The following is a 19,078-nucleotide window of genomic DNA, read 5'->3' as shown; positions in this document are numbered from 1 at the left end:
CTGAAGTGGGTCAGAGCATGGGGCACTTCTTGCCTTGGGGACGTTAATGACCTGCCACCTCATTAGCCTGCTGCCTGGCCCCAAGAAGCTCACACCAGACACCCCGACACCCCCAGTTCTTTATTGGTGAGAAGATAATAAATAGAAAAGAGCCCCTGGGCTGGGTTCGGCACCCACCACCCCGGCTGCCTCCATGCCTCCATCCCGCCCCCCTGCGGGTCCCCGGCAGCCCCCATCAGCCGGTGCAGGATTGGGCCTGGCGGGTGCAGGGCTGGACCCGCTGCCGGTGCTCTCAGTCCTGCTGCCACCCCGTGGCACTTCTCCGGCATTCCCACTCGCTGGCGCAGGCACAGGCGGACAGACGGGGATGCACCGGACAGGGCATGGGGGCAGCGCTCCTCATCCCTGGGGTCCCGGCCTCGCAGGGGGCTGCGGGGGGGGTCAGAGCTGCAGGAAGGGGGGGCTCAGCGGCCTGTGGGGGGCACCGGGGTGGGGAAGGGATTTGCTGGGAGCTGCAGCCCCGAGGTGATGGATGAAACCCCAGGGGAAGCCCTGGGGCATCGCTGACCCCCCAGGGAGCACTTCAAAGGGCTTCTTGGGGGTCTGAGGATGCGGATGAAGTGCGGGGCTCCCCTCCAGGCTCAGCCCACCCCCCTGCACCCCGTCGGCCTCGCTATCTCTGCCAAGTGTCCATGGCCTGCGCTCGTCGCATGGGGACGGGGACCCGCTGCTCCTCGGGCAGCGGCCGCGGGGGGGCCAGGGGGTACGGGTACCCCTTGGCGTAGTCGTCCCGTGGCTGGTGGTCTCCGGGGCCTCGGGAGGCTTCGCTCAGGGAGGCCAGGCTGGCAGCGGGCGGCTGCGGGGTGCCCGAGGGGCAGCCCAGCCCCGGGGAGACCCGCTCCGACTTGATGCTGATGGCTTGGTGCTGCGGGGAGGCGCCGGGGGCCGGCTCTTCAGCAGGGGCAATCCGGCTGCTGACCCTGGGGAAGGGGAGCAGGAGTGAGGCCGGGTCCCCCTGCAGCCCCTGCCGGGGTGTGTGGGGTGGGGAGAGGTCTAGCTCAGCCCCCTCTTCTCCCTCGAGGGGCTGAGCACCCCTAAACCCACCTCACCTGGCTCTGCCCAGCCAGGCGCTGCTGGGAGCCCAGTGTGTGACTGGGAGGGACATGGGGGCCCCACCCCCTGGGAAAATCCACTTGGAAATAGGCTCTGCGAGCAGCGGCAGGAGCGGAGGCTCCTGGGGTGACCCCGTCTGCCCCAGTTTAGAGGAGAAGCAGAACAGACCCCAGCATGGTGGGAGAAGGGGCTGTGCCTTGGGTGCTGGCGTCACCCATGGCTGGGAGGTAGTACCCAGGGGTGCAGCAGCTCCCCATTAACGGATTCATCCCCAGCCTGAGTCTCCCACCCTGTGGCTGTCCCCATCCTTACCCCAGTGCTGCCATGTCCCGTGGCTGCTGCCATGCTGTGGGACCAGGCTGCAGGAAGCCGGGGGGTGGTGGGGCCTCACCAGCACCAAACTCTGCTGAGCAGAAGGCCAAGAGTGAGCAGGGGAGGTCCTACTGGGGGGGGGCACAGTGTCCTGGGGCTGAGGGGCCAGGACTTACCTGCTTGGGCTGGGGTGAGGAAGGGGAAATTGGTGAGGCCATGGCTTGGGATGCTGGAGCTGCTTGGGGTGAGCACAGGGCTCAGGGTCTGCAGAGCAGGGTACAGTGGTCGCTGTGGGAAAGCGGGTGCCTGCATCAGGCTTTGTGCTGCCAGCCCCTTGGGGAATCTATAATGCAGCATCCCCCATCCTCCCCCCCAACCTCCTTCCTAGTGACAGGGCCACGTTGTGCCCACGCAGCAGCAGGTACCACGGTGCTGGTGTCCCCCCCATGGCACTCACCGTGGCGGTGCCACCGCTCCGGCCGCTCACCAAGCTGCTGTGGGCTTCCCCACACCGGCCCTCGGCCCCCAGGTACAGCGGGGGGGGCGTCTTGGTGGCCAGGGCCCGGTTCAGGCTGCCAGCAGGGAAGAGGGGGTAGCCGATACCTGCGTGGACAGAGGGGCAGGAGGATGCAGGGGGTGACCCTGAAGGATGAGGGGCGCCAGGGGGGGGTCCCCATGCCTGTGGCCCTGGTGCCCTCAGTGCCTTGGGTGCCTGCACGGTGCCATGCTCCAGTAAACCCACTTCCTGAGCAGCGGCACCACAGTGGCCACACGCTGCGAGTGGAAACGGTGGCTGGGTCCAGCCCTGGGGCTACAGCAGCCTGCAGACATCCCCCGCTGGACCCTGCTGCAGGGAGCACCCAGCTCCCCACGGAGCAGCCTCCACAATAGGTACCTCCAGCATGCGGATGTCAGCCTAGGGCCACCATGCTGCCCCCACGGAGATGGGGGTGCTTCATGATGAGAATATCACCCAGATGCCCTCACAGCACCTCCCCCCCCCCCCCTCCCCGGGGATTCTGCTGGTCAAGCTCCAGCATCTTTTTCTGCTGCATGGCCCTGGAGACACCCATGTCCCTGTCACCACCTGGTCCAGTGCTATACCCTGGGCTGGATGAGCCCCTCATGCTGAGTGTGAGCTCTACCACACGGGAGGCTGCAGGCTGCAGGGTGCTGGGTGCCAGCAGGGCACAGGAAGCATCTGGAGGGAGGCAGGGGCTGGTGTTTCCACAGCTCCCTGCCCACACACCCACCGCAGCCCTGCTCCTGGTAAGTCCCCGGGAGATGCTGTAAGAGGAGCTTTGCATGCGGTGCCTGGACGGGAAAATCCCTGTGGGGCCGGCAACGACAGGGTGCCCATGGTGAGGATGTGGTGCCATGGTGGGGACAGGGTGCCCGTGGTGAGGATGTGGTGCCATGGTGGGGACAGGGTGCCCATGGTGAGGATGTGGTGCCATGGTGGGGACAGGGTGCCCATGGTGGGGACGGTGCCCATGGTAACGTCTCTCTCCTTGCAGCATCCCTGGTGATGGATCCGAGCCTACCTGGGGGCAATGGCCCTGGGGAGCGTCCTGGTGGCTTCGGCGGTGCTGGTTTGAAGGCGGGCGGGCGGCCCTGGCCCTGCGGGGATGCGCTGGTGCTGCTCAGGGCCGAGGTGGTGGCCGGTGGGGAGCTGCCATAGGCTGCATCGGGCAGCGGTGCTGGGCTCTGCAGGGCGAAGCAGAGCTCAGGGGCAGGGAGGGGACGGGGACCTCGGGGACCCTGGGGACAGCAGCGACTCACATAAAACCTGGGTCGTGGCACCGACAGGTCCATGCCTTCGCTCAGCCTTCGCGCCTTCTCCTCGGGATCCGGCCCCTCGTCCACCTCCAGCTCGTGGCTCTCCAGCCCCAGCCCTTTGCGCTTCAGTGTCTGCGGGGAGCGGGGCTGTGAGCAGGGCCCTGTGCCCCCCCCAACCCGGCCCTCCCGGCTGCCCCCTGCCGCTACCTCGAGGATGTCGCTGTTGGTGCGGCTCTCGTGGGGCTCGCTGTACTCCGTGTACTTGAGCAGCACCTTGTCCATGTCGGTGCTGGCGTACTGGAAGAGGCGGTTGGTGCTGTTGAAGATGATGAGGGCGATCTCGCAGTCGCACAGGACGCTCAGCTCGTACGCCTTCTTCATCAGCCCAAACTTCCGCTTGGTGAAGGTCACCTGTGGAGCCGGGAAGGGGACGGGATGCTGCCCTCAGCGCCGCTGGATGCAGCCCCAAACCCTCCCCTTGGCTCCCCAAATCCTTTCCACCCCTGGAGGACCCGTCAGTGATGGGAGCAGAGCGGCGTTGCCCCTTTCCATGGCCTCGTGGCTCCCTATCCCCCTGGTCCCCACTCGTCCCCATGCAGCTCCTACCTGCCGGTTCCGCTGATCCAATATCCGACTGATCTGGATCTTTTTCCTGCCCATTTTCACCTCCTACACGCCAGGGAGGGCTGGAAAAGAGCAAGAAGCCCCTTGAGCCTGAACAGCCAGGGGCAGCCGCTCGTGTGCCCTCACCCCTCCAGCCACCAAAAATGGGTTTGGCTGGAAAAAAAGAGGCGTTTTCAGAGGAAATTTTGGCTTTTTTCTTGTCCAGCAACAACTGCAAATGTTAAGAAAAAGTGGGAAATTCTGTGAGGAAAAAGGAAGAAAAGCCCCATAGCTCTGCCCAGCCGGTTCCACTGCCCCTGCTCCATCTCCCCACACACCAGCCCCAGGGACCTGCCCGGGCCGGCTGGAATGCTGTGGTGCTGCGATGCCAAGTCCCTTGCTGGGAGCATGGGATCAGCCTTTGCATCCCCAGTCCCCCATCCAAAGCCGTGGGGGCTGCTCCGCGCTCACCCCATGCACTGATGCTGCTCACGGCGGGGCCGAGGGATGGGAAGGGTGGTTATAAGGGAGGCCGGGCTGGCTGTGAGGAGGGTCTATAACACAAAAGGGCTGTTTTTAGGCTCAGATTTGGGGTTTTCAGACTAAATTTGACCTCCGCCATTCGCAGGTCAGGAAGTGGCTGCACGAGGAGACAGCAAAGCGAAACCACCCACCTCTTCAGGCCACGTGAGCCGGCAGTGGGAAGGGGTTGGGGGACCCTGCATCCCTCCCTGGCTGCAGGGTGCCAGCACCCATTGCAGCCCAGCACTGTGCTGTGACACACACACACACACACACACCAGACATCTCCCTTGCTGCTGCAGCACCCCAATTCTTTCTCCTTTTGTTGTCCCCCAAAACCCATCAGGGATGCCCCGGTGCCACCACAGCCTCCGGTACAGAGCTACGGGTGGTACCAAGATGCTCCCAATGGGACCCACCAAATTAGGGTGCAGACCTAGCCCAGCTTGGTCCCCACTATGCCCAAGCCATGTCCATGGAGCAAGAGTCAAGCTGGAAGCCAGTGGAGCTGGGAGCTCTGTGCTGCGGCTCCCTAAGGACCTCAGGCACCTCTAGAACCCCCCAAGCTTGTCCAGCAGCTCCCCCATCAGAGGGATGCACCCGGGGGATGCAGGTTGGGGACCAGCCAGCCCTTTGCTCCCGCCATGCCCCAGCTTGTCCCGCTTCCCCTGCTGCCATTTACCATCTCGCTCAGCCTCTATATTTAGCTGATCACAACTAATTTTAATTTATGGAAGGAAATTGTGCTGCCGTTCCCACGGCCCTGCTGCCACCCTGTGTCCCGGGGCCCACGCACGGCACCAAGGTACAGGGGGTGCCGGGACCACCCCGCTCCAGCCGGAAAGAGCCAAAGATTCCCTAGTGGAAAGGCAGAGGTTTTCCCAACGATTGCTGCTGGGGCAGGGCCAAAGCTGCTTTGAACATCCCAGAACCGCACCTGCAGCGGGTATATGGCTGGGGATGCCCTGAGGGGTCAGCTCTCATCTACCGACCCCTATGCCATGATCTGGAATTTGGGGTGCAGAGAGAGGAGCTGTTCCCCGGGGGGCTCCAGCTTGCAGCTGAGTTTGGCCTCTGACAGGTCAGGGGATGCTCGCCTGCATCCTTGCACAGCCTCACGCAGGGGGCATCTTTAAAGGCTCCATTAGAGAGAAGGATGAGTCCCCCCAGCTACAATGGAGCCAAGAAACACCCCCTCTTTGGATGGACCCAGCACCCCCAGCTCCTTGGATGCTGTAGCACCCCGATGCCTTGCTCCAGAATCATGGTTTCTAGCTGTATGTGGAGTGCAGAGGTAGATGGTCCCTGCAGTGGCGCAGATCTTGCAAGTCCCTCCATGGCCCCAGCCTGGCCATGTCCACCCATCTGAGCTGCTTCAGAGCAGGGGACAATGGACAGCAGCCACCCCAGGTACCAGCATGGCTCGGAGCCCTGGAGATGCCACATCTGCCCAGGCAGGGTGTTTGGGGCAGGGGGGGGAATCCAGGACCCTTGGGGTGATACCGTGAGGGTTCTGGGTGGGTACCAGCACCCACGGGGCAATGCTGCAGGCGCCCCAGCCCAGAACAGCCAGCAGGGGTGCGAGGCAGGAGGAAGCAGCAGCACGTTCACAGCGGGGAAACCATCTGAGGCCCGTGCAACACGTGGGGTGGTTTCATCAGCCGCTTCCCGCACTGCTCCTTCCAGCACCGCTGCTCCTGGGACCCGTGGGGACTCGCGTGGCCAGGCCACTGCTGCCACCGGCACCGTGCCGTGAGCCGGGGTCCTGCCAGGCAGGCGTAGGGCTGGGAGTGGATGCAGGCAGGGTTGGGATGCTCTAAGGGTTACGGCCTTGTCGGTTGTGGTGCTTTGGCCACCGCAGTGCGGCAGGGCCCCAGCGCTCGGCTCCCCATGGATGAGTATCAAGGGCTGGGAAGGGAGGGGGAAATTTCACTGTGGATTTTAATTGCTGTGCCAGGCGATAAGGTGATCAGCAGTGCTATGGCTGCAGGCGATTATCACCGCTGGTGGGGACGGGCACAGCGATTCCATCTCTATCCTGTGGTCCAGCACAGTGGCATCCTCCAGCCCCGTCCTCATGGAGCAACCTGGCTCCCATAAGGAGCTGGCATCCGGGGAGGGCTCATTGCTGTCCCCCTGAGTGGGAGGGAGCAGGGTTGGGGTGCTCGCACTGGAGGAACCCCCCAGCCGCTCATTGCGTTCACCTCCAGCGAGTCCCACCTCACACAAAGAGCTCTGTGCAGTGATGGGGACCCACAACGTGGCCCGGCTGCAGGGATGAAGGGTCCTTCAGCATCACCATTCCAAGCGATGCAAACAAACCCCAGCACCAGCAAAGCTCTTGAGCCCTCAAAGCCTTTCAGAGAGGAGACGCGTTCCCTTGCCTGGGCAGAGGCTCCGGTGCTGCCTGGCTTCCCGCCGGCCTCCTCTTCCTCCCACATGTGCTTATCTTTAGCCTGGGCTCTGCTTGCTTGCACGCACCGGGCTCGCTTCCACAGCCAGCACAGCCCCTTGTCCCCACAGTGCCTTTGCCAGCACCCCCAGCGCGGTGTCCCCCGGCTGCAGGGTCTATAATGAACCCCCTGGATGCTGCACATCTTTAGGGGTCATTTGCATCCCGCTGGAGTGGGGGAATTCCCAATCCCAGCTCCTCATTAATGAGCTGAGACGAAGCGAACCCCTTGAGAGCGATGTGTTTTTCCATATGCTGCAGCTCCAGCACGATGTAGGATGCTCACAGTGGTACTGGGGGGTCCTGGTGCTGCCTGTAACACCTTTCCATCCCTTTCCATCCCCTACATGATCCCAGGAATGCTAATTTCACCAGGTCTACCCTGAAGTCAAAGTGGGTGAGGTTATTAGGGGAGTGTTTCTGTTGCTCCAGGGTCTGAGTGCTTCCCCAATAACCATCAGGCCAGGGGCTCTGGGCTTCCCAGAGTTTCATAGTCCCATCTTTCCCATCTCCATGGGACAAAGTGCCCATACTGGGGAAAATAAGTCCTTTTTCACCGAATTTGGGGGATTTTTGTTGCAAATCTGAAAGCTGGAGGTGGCTGGGTAGGAATGGGTATGGGAAAGAGCGGCCAGCAAGTACTTGCTGTTGGCATTTGGCAGCTTCCAGAAAGTTTTTTTTGAGAAAAACAATGATTAAAGTGGGAGAAAGAGTTTCCATCCCATCTTTTACAGGGAGAAGAAGTGAGCTTGGCTGGGAAGGGAAAATCTGAGCCAGGAGCAGTGAAATCCCAGGGGAGAACAGCCCAGATGCTGCATCGCTGGGACAAGGAGGGCAACAGGCTTGAAACAGGGCTTTAAGGACCATCCGTTGTGGATGGACACATGGCGCTGGCTCTACCGTGAGCCGCATCCATCCTGCCTGATGCTGTCCTGCTCCAAACTGCCGACATGGCTCCGGCTCTCAGCGGTCCCCAGGGAACGGCAGAGCTGGGGCCTCGTGGTGAAAGCAGCATCCCGAGCCCGGCGCAGGGAAAAGTCAAAGTTGAGCAGGGTTTCTGCCGGGGCAGACAGGCCCTTCTGCTTTTTATAGGCTGTTTAAACAGCAAACCAGTACAAACCAGAGCTGGGGAGCAGGCAAGGCAGGAGGAGCCTGCTGGGAAGCAGGGGAAAGGAGAGCTCCTTGGGGACGGGGTGCTGCAAGGGTGGGGACAAGGGCACCTCAGGGTGCTGAGGACAAGGGTAACCACCTTCCCCCATCTCACAAGCATCACCCCCTGCTATAACTCGCTCATCTCCCCCATCGCAGCACATGGCCTGGCCACGGAAGTGCCCTGAGCTCTTCCAGAGCCAAATGCAGGCTTTGTTTGGGTTTGAAGAGACCTGGCCCCCTCCGGCCCTGGATCCATCCCGCTCGGCATGACACAGACCGAAAGTGCCCCCAGCGCCTGGCGCAGCCGTAGGCAGCTGCCCTTGGGCAAAGAGCGGTGATGGGAGGAGGCTTTTCAGTTCCAAAATGACTGTGTGGAAGGAGGAAGGAGAGAAATGACCCTGAAACCCGAGGCAGCTCTTGCCCTTGGGAAGAGGGATGGACACACAGTCCCCATCCAAGGCTCAGACCACCTTTGTGCCCGGTGCTGGGAATGCTGCTCACAGCAGCCAAAGGAAGGAACACACTGTTCCCGCAGGGCTGGGCTGCCCCATGCTGCAGCTGGGCAAGGATATGGGAAATGATGCCTGTTTGGTGCTGGAGGGTTTGATGGGGGCAGCCAGAGGTTGCTGATGGCTGGTATTAGGGCTGCATGGCTTACAAACCTGGTTTGCTCCTGACAACCCTGCTGTAATTCTTGTGAAGAGAAGGGAAATCCAAGGACCTTAAACATACTAATTCCCCCCTCTATCCTTCTGGGCATCCCCATGGCAGCATGGCACACCAGACTCTCTGGCCTCCTCGCTGCTAGGATGCTCCTCCCTGGTGTCGGAACCCAGACATCATCAGTGACCCGTGCTCAGGTGTTTGACATCCTAAGCCAAACCCGAGGCCTGCATCTACATCCCAAATCCTGCTCCCCAAGCTGCCATGGAGCTCCCCAACACATCACCTATGTGTGATGTGTTCAGCTGGCAGCCAGGCATGGAAAAGGGCCAGGATCCGACTCCCTGGCTGAGTCACTGACATTCCCTTCCCAACTGGTACCCCTTGTCCAAAGGGATGTGCGTGGACAGAGGGAGCAAGCCCCTGGAATAGGTCCCTGCCTTCCCACTCATCCACCAGGTAATTCATTACCTGTGAACCCATCTCGAGAGCCAGCAGCTCTTGGAAACTTTCTCTCATTAGAAGAGTAAATCCCTAGGGACGGGGACTCGGCTGCAGCAGGCAGGAGGATCTGGCAGAGCATCCACGTTGCTCTCCCCATGGAGGTGGATGAGCTGGGACATGATGGATGTGCCACGTGTTGGCGAGAGCCGTGGACAGGTCACATTCCCACTGGGAGCACGAAGGCCCCGGAATGCAGCTCAGCACGTGCCAGAGCAGTGTGACACCCCAGCAAAGCCACGGTGGCACCAGGCCCTGGCCCTGCAGCGTTACAACTTCCTCCACGTCGAGCCACCAGCCCGCAGTGCCGTGCCTCAGTTTCCCCTCACGCAGTGGGCTCAGCCCCAGCGCCCCAAAGCCTCGGTGGGCCCGGGGGTGGGCAGGGAGGCGGCTGCGGGGCCGGGGCCTGGCGGCTGCCGTCCAAGCTGCACTTTTGGGTTAAACCCGGGCGTTCCTCCCTGCACAGACACGAGTAAAAATAACCCCGAGCGCGGCGCAAACCACAGGCTTTTTATAGCCCTCCATCCCTAGACGGCGGGGCGGGGGACGGGGCTCCGCCGTGCTCAGAGCAGCCCACGGGGCGCCGGTCCGGCCGCACCGGCACCTCCCCGGGCCGGCACTGCTCCTCCAGCCCCTGCGCCCCGACGGGGCTGCCGGCGCGATGCGTGCGGCCGTCTGCAGCGGAGGGGAGCCTGGTTAGGGCACAAGGACGCGGCTGGGGGAAGATCGGTGGCTGCTGCCCCCTCCCCTCTCCCCGGTACCGGCAGCACCGGCGTACAGCAGCGCCCCGGTGCGCCCGGGACCCCGCTCCCCACCCCGGGACACGCACCTGGACACCGGCTCTTCCTCCTCGGTAACTCCCCGCCGGCGCTGCCGCGGAGCCGTCCTGGCCCCGGTGCGGCCCCAGCGCCGTCGGGTCCCGGTCCCGGTCCCGGTCCCTGTCCCGGTCCCGGTCCGATGCCTGTGCGTGTCCCCGGAGCCGCGCGCTGCCCGCCCGAGCCGCGCCGGACACATTTGCATATCCCCGCCCATCCCGCCGAAAGATTTGCATACCGCAGCCGGGCTCACTCCCCATTGGAGGCCGCCGCAGGAGTGATTTGCATAGCCCTGCCTCTATCTGGAATCGCGGCGGAAGGTAAACTGGGGGATTAAGTGGGTCTTTGGGGGGCTGGAATGGGGTGAGGCGGTGGGAACCGGGTACTGGGATGGGGATGTGGCAGGGGCAGGATTGGATGAATTTGAGGGAATGTGGGGGCCTGGGACGAGGGTGAAGTCTGGGAGGTCCTGGGGGGGTTCAGACTCAGGCTGAGATGGGGGCTCCTGGGCGGAGGTTCAGAGCCAGGCTCTGGCTTTGCCCCATGCCAGACCCCCCTCCCTTGGTTTCGGGTGACCCCCTCACCCCTTTGACCACAGGGTTTGGGGTCCTGGTCCCCAGCGCCCCCCAGGGTCCAGCAAAACCACAGCCAAAAACCCATCAGCTCGACACCCTCACCCCCCCCCCCACCAGCTCCAAAAGGAAACCTCCAGCTCCCTCCCTCTCCGTTTTATATCTCACTGCCCTGAAAGCAGTGACCTGCCCGGGGGGGCTGCCCCGTGCTCCCCACCACAGCCCGTCCCCGTGCCACCAGCGAGGCCACCCTGCAGCGAGGGAGGGGGCCACGGGGACACGGAGCTCACGCTGCTGGGGACCGGCCCCAGTTCAGCGCCTGCAGCAGCAAACCCCAACACTGCGGAGTCCGGGCACTGAGAGAGGGGGAACAGGCCCTAATGGCACCTGGGACAATCCAGCGCTGGGATTCCCTGGCACCATCCCCATTCCCAGCCCTGGGGGAAGGCGGCGGGAGGCAGCTCTGCACTGGAGCATCCCAAGCAGGGAGCAGAGGATGCAGGTGGCCGTGGATCCTGTGGCTTGAAGCCTGTGAGTATGACCTGAGGTGGACTTTGCAGAGCGAAGGGAGGCAGACGCTGCTCTGTCACACAGTGACAGACCCACAGAAGGGGTTTTCCCCTGGGGAAAGCAGAACCTGAACTCAAGGGATGCTGATGTGCCCCAGCTCTGTGTCCAAATCCAAGCCTGACCCCAAAATCCGCCCTGGAGAAGGCACTGCCCAATTCATACCCCTGCTCATCTCCTGTCCTTGTGTGGGTGCCTTGGTGGGTGGCTGTGCCGGGGGTCCTGCTCCCTCTGGCCATGGTCGGGAGTGAAGAGCTGACCAGGAGCTGCTCGGTGCTCGGTTCCCGGCGGGAGCGTCTGTGTTTACAGCAGCGATGGGGGAACTGATGCAATTCCCAAGGCCCCATTACGCGTGCGGAGCTGCCGGGGCAGCAGGTAGGGAGGGGGTTACCAAGGGCTCACTGGAAACCAGCTCCCACACCAGTGCCGTGGCAGGGAGATGTCCTTCCACCCCCAGTTACAGCGGGGGGCCAGTCCCAGCCCCGGGGGCTTAGGAAGAGGGTTTGGAAAGATGGGAACTCTCTGGACGAGTCTTTCAGTGGCGGCTGCACTGGTGGGAAGGACGCATCTTTCTCAGAGCTGCTTTTAAAGCTCATGATTTACAGAGTGCAATTAACAGCCTGTTAATTAGCCCTGCTCGCAATCTCAGTTCATCCTGAAGAGGAGGTGGGAGGGAGAGAGAGTAGAAGTGCGAGGCCATCGGCAGAGCCCAGTGGGGGACAACGCATCCAGATGCCCCTGGGCTGGACACACACAGGGTGGCCTTCACCTGCCTGGGTGTGGGACCACCCTGCCCTGTCCCCCCCCCCTTCTCCTCGGGCTGCCCAGGGGCTTGGCCTGGCTCAGAGCCGTGTCCAGCCATGGCAGAGAACCCCCCTCTTTGGGCCCAAGGGCTGCCCAGAGCCCTCGGGTCTGCCTGGCTGCTCCCTGCAAGCTCCAGGTCAGCAGCTTCCAAGATGCTTTGAGCTCCCTTTTGAGGCCCTTCCAGTCCTCACATCTTGGGGTCTGGGGGAGCCCGAGCTGCTCTGCACCCCAAGTGACACAGCCCATAGGACACCACTGAGCCCCATCACTCTCCTGACAAGGGAGAAGGGACAGAGACACCATCACCGGGAGCTGGTTTGGGGATTTTGGGCCAAGTGCCAGTGAAACGGGTCTGGGGACCAATGCCCCCCTCAGCCAAAAATGCAAGCAGGGCTGGAAACCAGCTGGGAGCCAAATGAGCGCTGCCTGCCAAGGCCAACACACCGCCCTTCAAAATAGCCCGTGTCCAGCCCCAGCTGGAGCGAAGGGTGCCAGCAGGAGCCACCCACGCGGGATGGGACGGGAAACCGGGAGTGCTCCTGTGCCAGACGGAAAGGTCACCCCGTCCGGATCCCACAGCCAGGCTTGGAATGGGCCCAGGCGCTGATGACACCGGGCTGGAGGAGGCAGCGGCACTGGCGGGGTGCCCGGGGACGTGCACGGAAAGGCCCTACCCCTTGTCTCCTATGGTAGAGGAATCGTTGTGCTGGGGACATGGGTTCCAAACTCTGCCTCAGTTTCCCCGCTGCTCCCAAGGCACAGGGTCTGTCTCAAGGTAATAGGTGACGTGGAGAGCGAATTTTCCTGAATTAATCCTCCTCAAATCCTCCCTGATTCCCAAGCGGGGCAGATCCCAGGGGAAAAGGCGCTTCTGCTTCCCAGGATATTTATAAATGACACGGGAAATTTGTCCCAGCCCCAAGGACAAGGGGCAGGGCATCACCTCGTGGGTCTTTTCTCAGCCTTGTTGGACTGAGAACACTTTGGGTGCTTGCTCCTGACCCGTCGAGGGTGCTGCGGCTGGAGGTGGAGTCTGAAAGCATCTCTGCAGCAGGTTTAGGCCACCACCGTGTGCCTTTCCTTCCATCCTCATCCCCGCTCACTCCACGCCAAGGCTGGGCTAAGGTTGGTGGGGTTGATCCCAGGATTTTCCCAGGGAAGCAGGCCCTGGGAACGGGGAGAGATGACGGGAGCAGCGGGATGCACCGTCCGGAGCTGCTGCTGCTGCTGCCCCCGCCCGCTCCTCCGTCCATCCAGCCCAGCCCAGACGCGCTCCGAGGAGCTCCCCGGTCCGGTTCCGGTCCCTGCATCCATCCAAAGCCTTAACCGGTCCGAGCTGTCTCTCGCGGCCCCGTCGTGGGGCGGACGCTGGGCGGAGCTGCCCGGGGAGGGGATCCAGGTCCGGGGGGGATCCCGCGGCGAGGGGCCGGCCCGGGAGGGAGGACCGGCCCGCCCCTGCGCGGGGAGGGAGGCGCACGCCCGGCACGGCCGCAGCTCCGCCGTCCCGGTGCCGGTTCCCGGTGCCGGTTCCCGGTCCGAGATCCTGCAACTGGAGCACGGGGGGTGAGGACAGCGCACGCAACTTTGGGGCGCGGAGCGAGTCTGCGGGCCCGCTGCCCTCCTCGTCCCGGTTCCCGGTACAGACCCCGCCATGCCCTCCGCTTACCCGCAGCGGGCCCTGACGGTGCTGTTGCTCTTCGGCACGTTGGCCGCTGCCATGGCCCTGCTCGCCTCCAGCCTCATCTTCCAGCTGCCGTCAGGGCGGGTCGGTCTCGGTGCCGGTCGAGGCGCTCTGCCGGAGCCGGCGGCCGCCGTGCTGCTGCCGGTATCGGCCGTGCTGGCCGCGCTCTGCCTGGTGCTCAACGTGAGCTGCCTCCTCCTCTGCCTCCTCCACGGCTACTTCAGCACCGAGCTGTGCCGGGGGCAGCCCGGGCCCGACCGGTGAGAGCGGCGGCGCGGGGGCTGCAGGAGGGCTGGTTGGGGGGCCCGGGATGCAGGGGGGCCTCACAGGGATCTTGGGCAGTGGGAGGCTGGGCGGGAGTGGAGGGCTGGAGGGGAAGGAAGGTGCTGGAGGGGCACAGAAGGGATTGGGGGTGCAAGGAGGGCTCGGGGGGCAGGGTCCTGTCACAGGGTGCCTGTCCCCTTGGCACAGGCTTACACACGGCCATGCCGTCCCCTTCTGCACCCCAAACCCCACCTTTGCCAGGGCCCTCCCAGGCACTGCCTGTGCAAAAAGGGGCTGCAAGGATCAAGCGATGCTGGGCACTCACTGAGCATTTGTCCCTAAATTCACCATCATCATCCCTGGGAAGCAGCGTTATCTCTGGCCGATGAACCCCAAAACCCCTTAATTTGGGGTGCAAGGAGCAAGTTTATAGCAGCTGCACTAATACATAACAACCCTCTGCAAAACAGTGCATGCATCGGGCTCCCTCTCTGAGCTTACAGGAGCGTGTGGGGTCACCCACACCAGCCCTGGGACCAGGGCAAGGAGAACGTGCTGGGCCTGGCTGCAGTACCCAGGAGCACCCCACATTTGTCCCTTTGCAGTGGGCTCTGCTGGGGTGACTGCCCAGGCCACTCACACAGCACCAAAATGACCCCAGGCCTGGGATCATTAACCATAGACATGTGTTGACTTAATCATTACCAGCACATTTACACCTACAAAACCATTTCCAAAGCAATTCCTCTCCCCTTCCTTGGTGGGGAGGGTTGGTGGCTCCTCTGTCCAGCACTGGCTCCACTCCTGGGTTAAAAGATAAAACCAACTTGTGAATAATCAGATTTAAAAGCATCTTGGTGGAAACTGGTCCCCACAGGACCACTTTGGGCCCGCTCTGACCTAAGCAAGACAAAACTCATTTAAAGGAACTGATAAGGTCTCAACAGTTCCTTTTGTCCCTAATTAGAGAAACCCGTCAATGCCCTGCATGGAGCACCGGGGCTGGAGGCACTCCAGCATCTCCTCTCAGCATCTTCCAAGTGAAGCTGGCTCATTAAGGAAGGGGAGCAAAATATTTCTGCAAAACACAAAGTCCCTGCAGCCAACTCTGCTCTGGGAGCTGGGTCACTGCTGGCAAAGGGGCACAGCAGAGAACTCCCCCTGCGCTGTGAGTCTGCCTGAGCTCTGTGTTGACCTGTGCTGGGAAATGCTCCATTTCGAGGTTGGGAGGGTCAGCTTGGATGACCCCGAGTGCGAACCAGCAGCACTTATCAGGCAGCCAGATGCAAAGTCACAGGTAGAAGACAGCCCAGGCTCCAACAGCAGTGACTCCTTCAAGGATTTAAGGGACAGAGCAACCATTGCAGGGCTGCAGAACCTGCTGGCGTCTCACGGAGCAGGAGAGCTCTTCCCAACCAACCTGCTTTTAAACTGTTTCTGCGCTCAGAAGCTGCTCTGGGCTTTGCCGCAGGCGACACAAGGCACTGGGAGCCCCGGATCGGTGTCCCTCTGTAGCGGATCTGAAGCTGATCACTTCAATGTGGCCGTGCCTCAGTTTCCCCAGCTGCACACTGAGGGTTACCCTCGTGTCTGGGAGGGAAAAGGCAGGACTTCGGGACACAGAGATGCGGTGGCCCAGGCAGCGCGATGCCGGTTGCTGCCGTCTCCTCGTGGCCTCCTTTCATTAGGGGACCCGCTCACGTCCCAGGGACCTTTCCCACGTCGGGGCTGTCACACTGAATTACCGCTCCACGGCTCAGCGCTGCGCTCAATGGCCCGCGCCAGCTCCACACAAAGTCCTCCCCCCGGTCCCCCCCACCGCAGGTAATTAATGAACCCAAGCGGCTGCTCTTCCCTGGGGAGCGGGAGCGGGTCCAGGGGCTGCCAATGGCCCCTGCCTGGGGGTCCCTGCGCAGGTGGCAGTGGCCGAGGGGCTGCAACAAGCCCAGGAGGAGGGGAAGGGGCCAGGCCATGCTGGGGTGGGGGGGGGCACAGCCAGGGCACCGCAGCCTCCGCTGCCCAAGTTCCACCGTGGGATGGAAGGAGCTGGATGCTGCAGGGGGGCAACACAAGAGCTGGTCCTGCAGCACCAGGAAGGTTGTGCCGCTGCTGCTGCCCCTTCAGCTGGTCCTGCCAAGCCAGGGCACGTTTTCCTACAGCTCCCTGGGATTCCTGGACATGGTCAGTTGTTTCAAGGGACTGTTTAATAGAATCCCAGCCTGGTTTGGGTTGAAGGGGCTTTAAAGCTCATCCAGTTCCAATCCCTGCCACAGGCAGGGACACCTTCCCCTAGAGCAGCTTGCTCCAAGCCCCTGTGTCCAACCTGGCCTTGAACACTGCCAGGGATGGGGCAGCCACAGCTTCTCTGGGCACCCTGTGCCAGCGCCTCAGCACCCTCACAGGGAAGAGCTTCTGCCTAAGAGCTCATCTCAGTCTCCCCTCTGGCAGGTTAAAGCCATTTCCTTTATCCTGTCCCTACAGGCCCTTGTCCAAAGCCCCTCTCCAGGTTTCCTGCAGCCCCTTTAGCCACTGCAGCTGCTCTAAGGTCTCCCCTTCAGGAGCCTTCTCTTCTCCAGGCTGACCCAGCCCAGCTCTCTCAGCCTGGCTCCAGAGCAGAGCTGCTCCAGCCCTCTCCTACTGCAGTGTCCAAGCATCGCAGTCCTGCCAGTATCTCTCCAGGCACCCCTGAGTTGTCTGGCACTCATCTGCCAACCTCCCCCCTGGCCACACTGCACTGCATCCCCCAGCTGCCGATAACAGAGGCATCCTCTGGTGACAGCAGCCTCCAAAGCCAGGGAGGACTGAGGTTTGACAGGTCAATCTGGCTCCAAAGACATCCGAGGAGAGCTGTCGGTGGCAGGGGCTGGTGGTAGGTGGGAAATAAAGGCCCTGCTGGAAAGGAGCTGGACTTTTCATGTGTTTTAAACACAGTCCAAGTACCAAGCCCCTTCCAGACAAAAGGCTTGCAATTGAAACGGAGCACAGAAATCCAATCCCAAGGGTGAAGAGAGAACCTGGCCTTGCTTAAGTCAGTGTACCAGTACTTCACTTGTCATTCTTTATGGGGGAGGTGGGCTTCTTCCTTGCTTGATCTTCAGGGTTGGCTGAACGGGGGCAAATCACCTGCAAAAAGCCTCCATCCACTTGTCTCTCCCAAGCCCCTGAGCCCATCGGGCCTCTGAAGCACAGCAGCAAGGCAGGAAAAGCTTGAGCTGTCCAGTGATGTCTCCTGGCCCAGAGCAGTGCAACCCTTGTGACCTGGCTCTGAACCTCTTCTCTATGCAAAACCCGTTTCAGTTTCTCGGCAGCCTTCCCCGCAGAGCACCAGTGCTCCTCCTGTGCTGAGACCAGGAGCGCACACGGACCGTGTTCTCTCACCTCTCTTGCAGGGCAGACTGGTTCCTCCTGGACAGCCGCACCGTGCGCCACGCTGCCATCGGCCTCTTCTGCTGCGGGGTCTCCGTCTACCTGACAGGCAAGTGCTGGTCCCCCCCTTACCCCCTGTTCTCTGAATGCTTCTGAGCTGCTGAGTTTCTCCTTCAGCACCGGCTCTGTTTTGCAAATGGCTTTGCCAGCTCATCCCTGTAGTGTGAGGTTGCTGTTCTTGGTGAGCAGCCTTCACCAGGGTTCCTCAGCTTGAATTCTACAAGTCAAATGCTTCCTTTTAGTCCTTCTTGTTCCTCAAGATGTTCCACGCTCTCCTTCCAGCTCTCGCCATCTACATGCTGCTGCTGTTTGAGCTGGAGGCCGGCATCGCCAGCGCCTGCATCCTCTCCTCTGGCATCATTGTGCTGCTCATCACGGTGACACACGCCCTGGTTCGGGCTTCCCAGGTTTCCCGGCGCGGCCGCTCCGAGGTCTCTCACACCCTGTATGAGAACGACTCTGCCCAGCACGGCGACTCCTCCACCAGTGATCTCAACAACAAGAACGTGGCTGCGCCCCGGCCTCGGCCCGAGATCCACCAGGAATTTTCCTTCCCTCCTTTCCTGGAGCGCAAATCCCAGCTGGGCTCCCCAGCCAGCAGCAACCTCACCTCCTCGGGCAGCCCCGGCCTCCGCTCCGAGAAGGAGAGTTACAACCTGCCCCGAACACACAGGACGCTGTCAGCAGAGTCGGGTCTGCTGCAGGCACAGGGCAAGCCCTGGAACAGCATCACGCAGGAGATGAGGAACCTGATGTCTCGCAAACCTGGAGCCTCGGGCAAGGACTCGACTCTGGTGTGAGTGCAAGTGGGACCTTTTCCCCCCATCTCCTCCCAGACGACCTGCAGGCACCAGGGCCAAGATTTGCATCTGTATTTAGAGCTTAATGTAGGTCTTGCCACACCAGAGCAGGGGGTGGCTGTGTTCCCACCATCATGCTTGGGGGTCTGTGCAGCCACTGCCTGATGCTCTTTGATTTATGGAGAAGACACCACCTCCACTCAAAGCCAAAAGTCCTCAGCTGTAACTGCAGCAAAGAAATATGTGGGTGAGAAGAAGCAAGTGGACCTTGTCCATAAGCAGACCTACTCTCCTTCTCCAGCAGATCCCAGCCGAGTTCTCTGTCCATCACTCCCTGCCTTCTGCTGCCTCCTTCCTTCTTCCTCCCCCATCCCAGGAGCCACCACTACACCAAGGCAGATCATACAACCACCCACTGGGGTGCAGCCAGGCAGGGGGTAAGAAAACAAGGAAGATTGAGGAGCAAGTGAGATGGAAGCAGAGGAGGCTGCAAGCAGCAGAGGGTGGGTTTGGGGTGGCAGAGAGCCTGCTTGCTTGGTCACCAGCATGTCTGCTCTCTGAGCAGAGCACAGCTTGCTGAGCAGGGCCACCAACAGCTCTCCACAAGGAAAGGGTTGTGCTAGAGCAGCCCTCGCTTTGCTCAGCAGTGGAGGCACCTCAGAATTACCTGGGTGCCCCCAGAGCAGCGCAGGCTCTCAGAGCTGAGGTTCTGCAAGGGGTTTGCATTGGCGCTGCCGCTCCTAGGCTGTGTGCAGGGCAGAGCACAGGTACTAAAGGCAGTGCTGATGCCATGAAACACAAGCAGGTTCAGCTCAATCTATCCCTCTGACCAACACCTCACAGCTTCACACCAGCCCTGCCCTGGCCCACAGCAGCAGCACACCTGGTTCTTCCTCAATTCCTTATCATTCAGCAGCTAGTAAAGCATTTCAGGGAGGGAAAAGAGGCCACCAATTCAGAGATTCCCTCTCCCCTCCCTTGCTATTATCCTGACAGGCACCCGTTACCCTGAACACAATACAATTCCTTTGGGAACTGAGTTTAGCCCTGCT

The 19,078-nt window shown here is 61.8% G+C and overlaps 2 protein-coding genes across 4 annotated transcripts; one reads left to right on the top strand and one right to left on the bottom strand.

Annotated features, from left to right (window-relative positions):
• Positions 1-462: 462 nt before the first annotated feature.
• On the bottom strand, positions 463-10,116 carry MEF2B (myocyte enhancer factor 2B). 3 transcript variants are annotated; one of them, XM_061474725.1, is made up of 9 exons: positions 9,927-10,116; positions 3,811-3,890; positions 3,412-3,615; positions 3,208-3,336; positions 2,970-3,132; positions 1,883-2,028; positions 1,602-1,713; positions 1,426-1,516; positions 463-980 (listed from the first exon to the last, which is right to left on the bottom strand). In XM_061474725.1, exons 2-9 carry the CDS (start codon positions 3,862-3,864, stop codon positions 674-676), a joined length of 1,206 nt encoding a protein of 401 aa, XP_061330709.1. In that variant the 5' UTR covers positions 3,865-3,890; positions 9,927-10,116; the 3' UTR covers positions 463-673. The 3 variants fall into 3 exon arrangements, with proteins under 3 accessions (XP_061330709.1, XP_061330711.1, XP_061330710.1); XM_061474727.1 differs by having other exon boundaries at positions 1,913-2,028; XM_061474726.1 differs by lacking the exon at positions 9,927-10,116 and adding an exon at positions 4,279-4,408.
• A 3,214-nt stretch (positions 10,117-13,330) lies between these two features.
• On the top strand, positions 13,331-18,866 carry TMEM221 (transmembrane protein 221). Its single transcript, XM_061474810.1, has 3 exons — positions 13,331-13,796; positions 17,190-17,275; positions 17,509-18,866. Exons 1-3 carry the CDS (start codon positions 13,507-13,509, stop codon positions 18,024-18,026), a joined length of 894 nt encoding a protein of 297 aa, XP_061330794.1. The 5' UTR covers positions 13,331-13,506; the 3' UTR covers positions 18,027-18,866.
• The last annotated feature ends 212 nt before the right edge of the window (positions 18,867-19,078 follow it).

The sequence above is a fragment of the Pezoporus flaviventris genome, unplaced genomic scaffold, assembly GCF_033815535.1.
Source record: "Pezoporus flaviventris isolate CSIRO_AGI_PZ_B2104156 unplaced genomic scaffold, CSIRO_AGI_Pfla_v1 ptg000080l, whole genome shotgun sequence".
Taxonomy (NCBI): Eukaryota; Metazoa; Chordata; class Aves; order Psittaciformes; family Psittacidae; genus Pezoporus; species Pezoporus flaviventris.
This window is presented reverse-complemented; position numbering and strand designations above follow the sequence as displayed.

Bases quoted from the DNA above. Each gene is read 5' to 3' on its own strand.
- MEF2B (XM_061474725.1), bottom strand. From the start codon at position 3,864: ATGGGCAGGAAAAAGATCCAGATCAGTCGGATATTGGATCAGCGGAAC. The intron at 1,517-1,601 runs GTAAGTCCTGGC...TCTGCTCAGCAG, and splicing joins CCTCACCCCAGCCCAAGCAG to AGTTTGGTGCTGGTGAGGCC. The intron at 981-1,425 runs GTAAGGATGGGG...CCCCTTCCCCAG, and splicing joins CGGGACATGGCAGCACTGGG to GGTCAGCAGCCGGATTGCCC.
- TMEM221 (XM_061474810.1), top strand. From the start codon at position 13,507: ATGCCCTCCGCTTACCCGCAGCGGGCCCTGACGGTGCTGTTGCTCTTC. The intron at 13,797-17,189 runs GTGAGAGCGGCG...CCTCTCTTGCAG, and splicing joins GGGCAGCCCGGGCCCGACCG to GGCAGACTGGTTCCTCCTGG. The intron at 17,276-17,508 runs GCAAGTGCTGGT...CTCTCCTTCCAG, and splicing joins GGTCTCCGTCTACCTGACAG to CTCTCGCCATCTACATGCTG.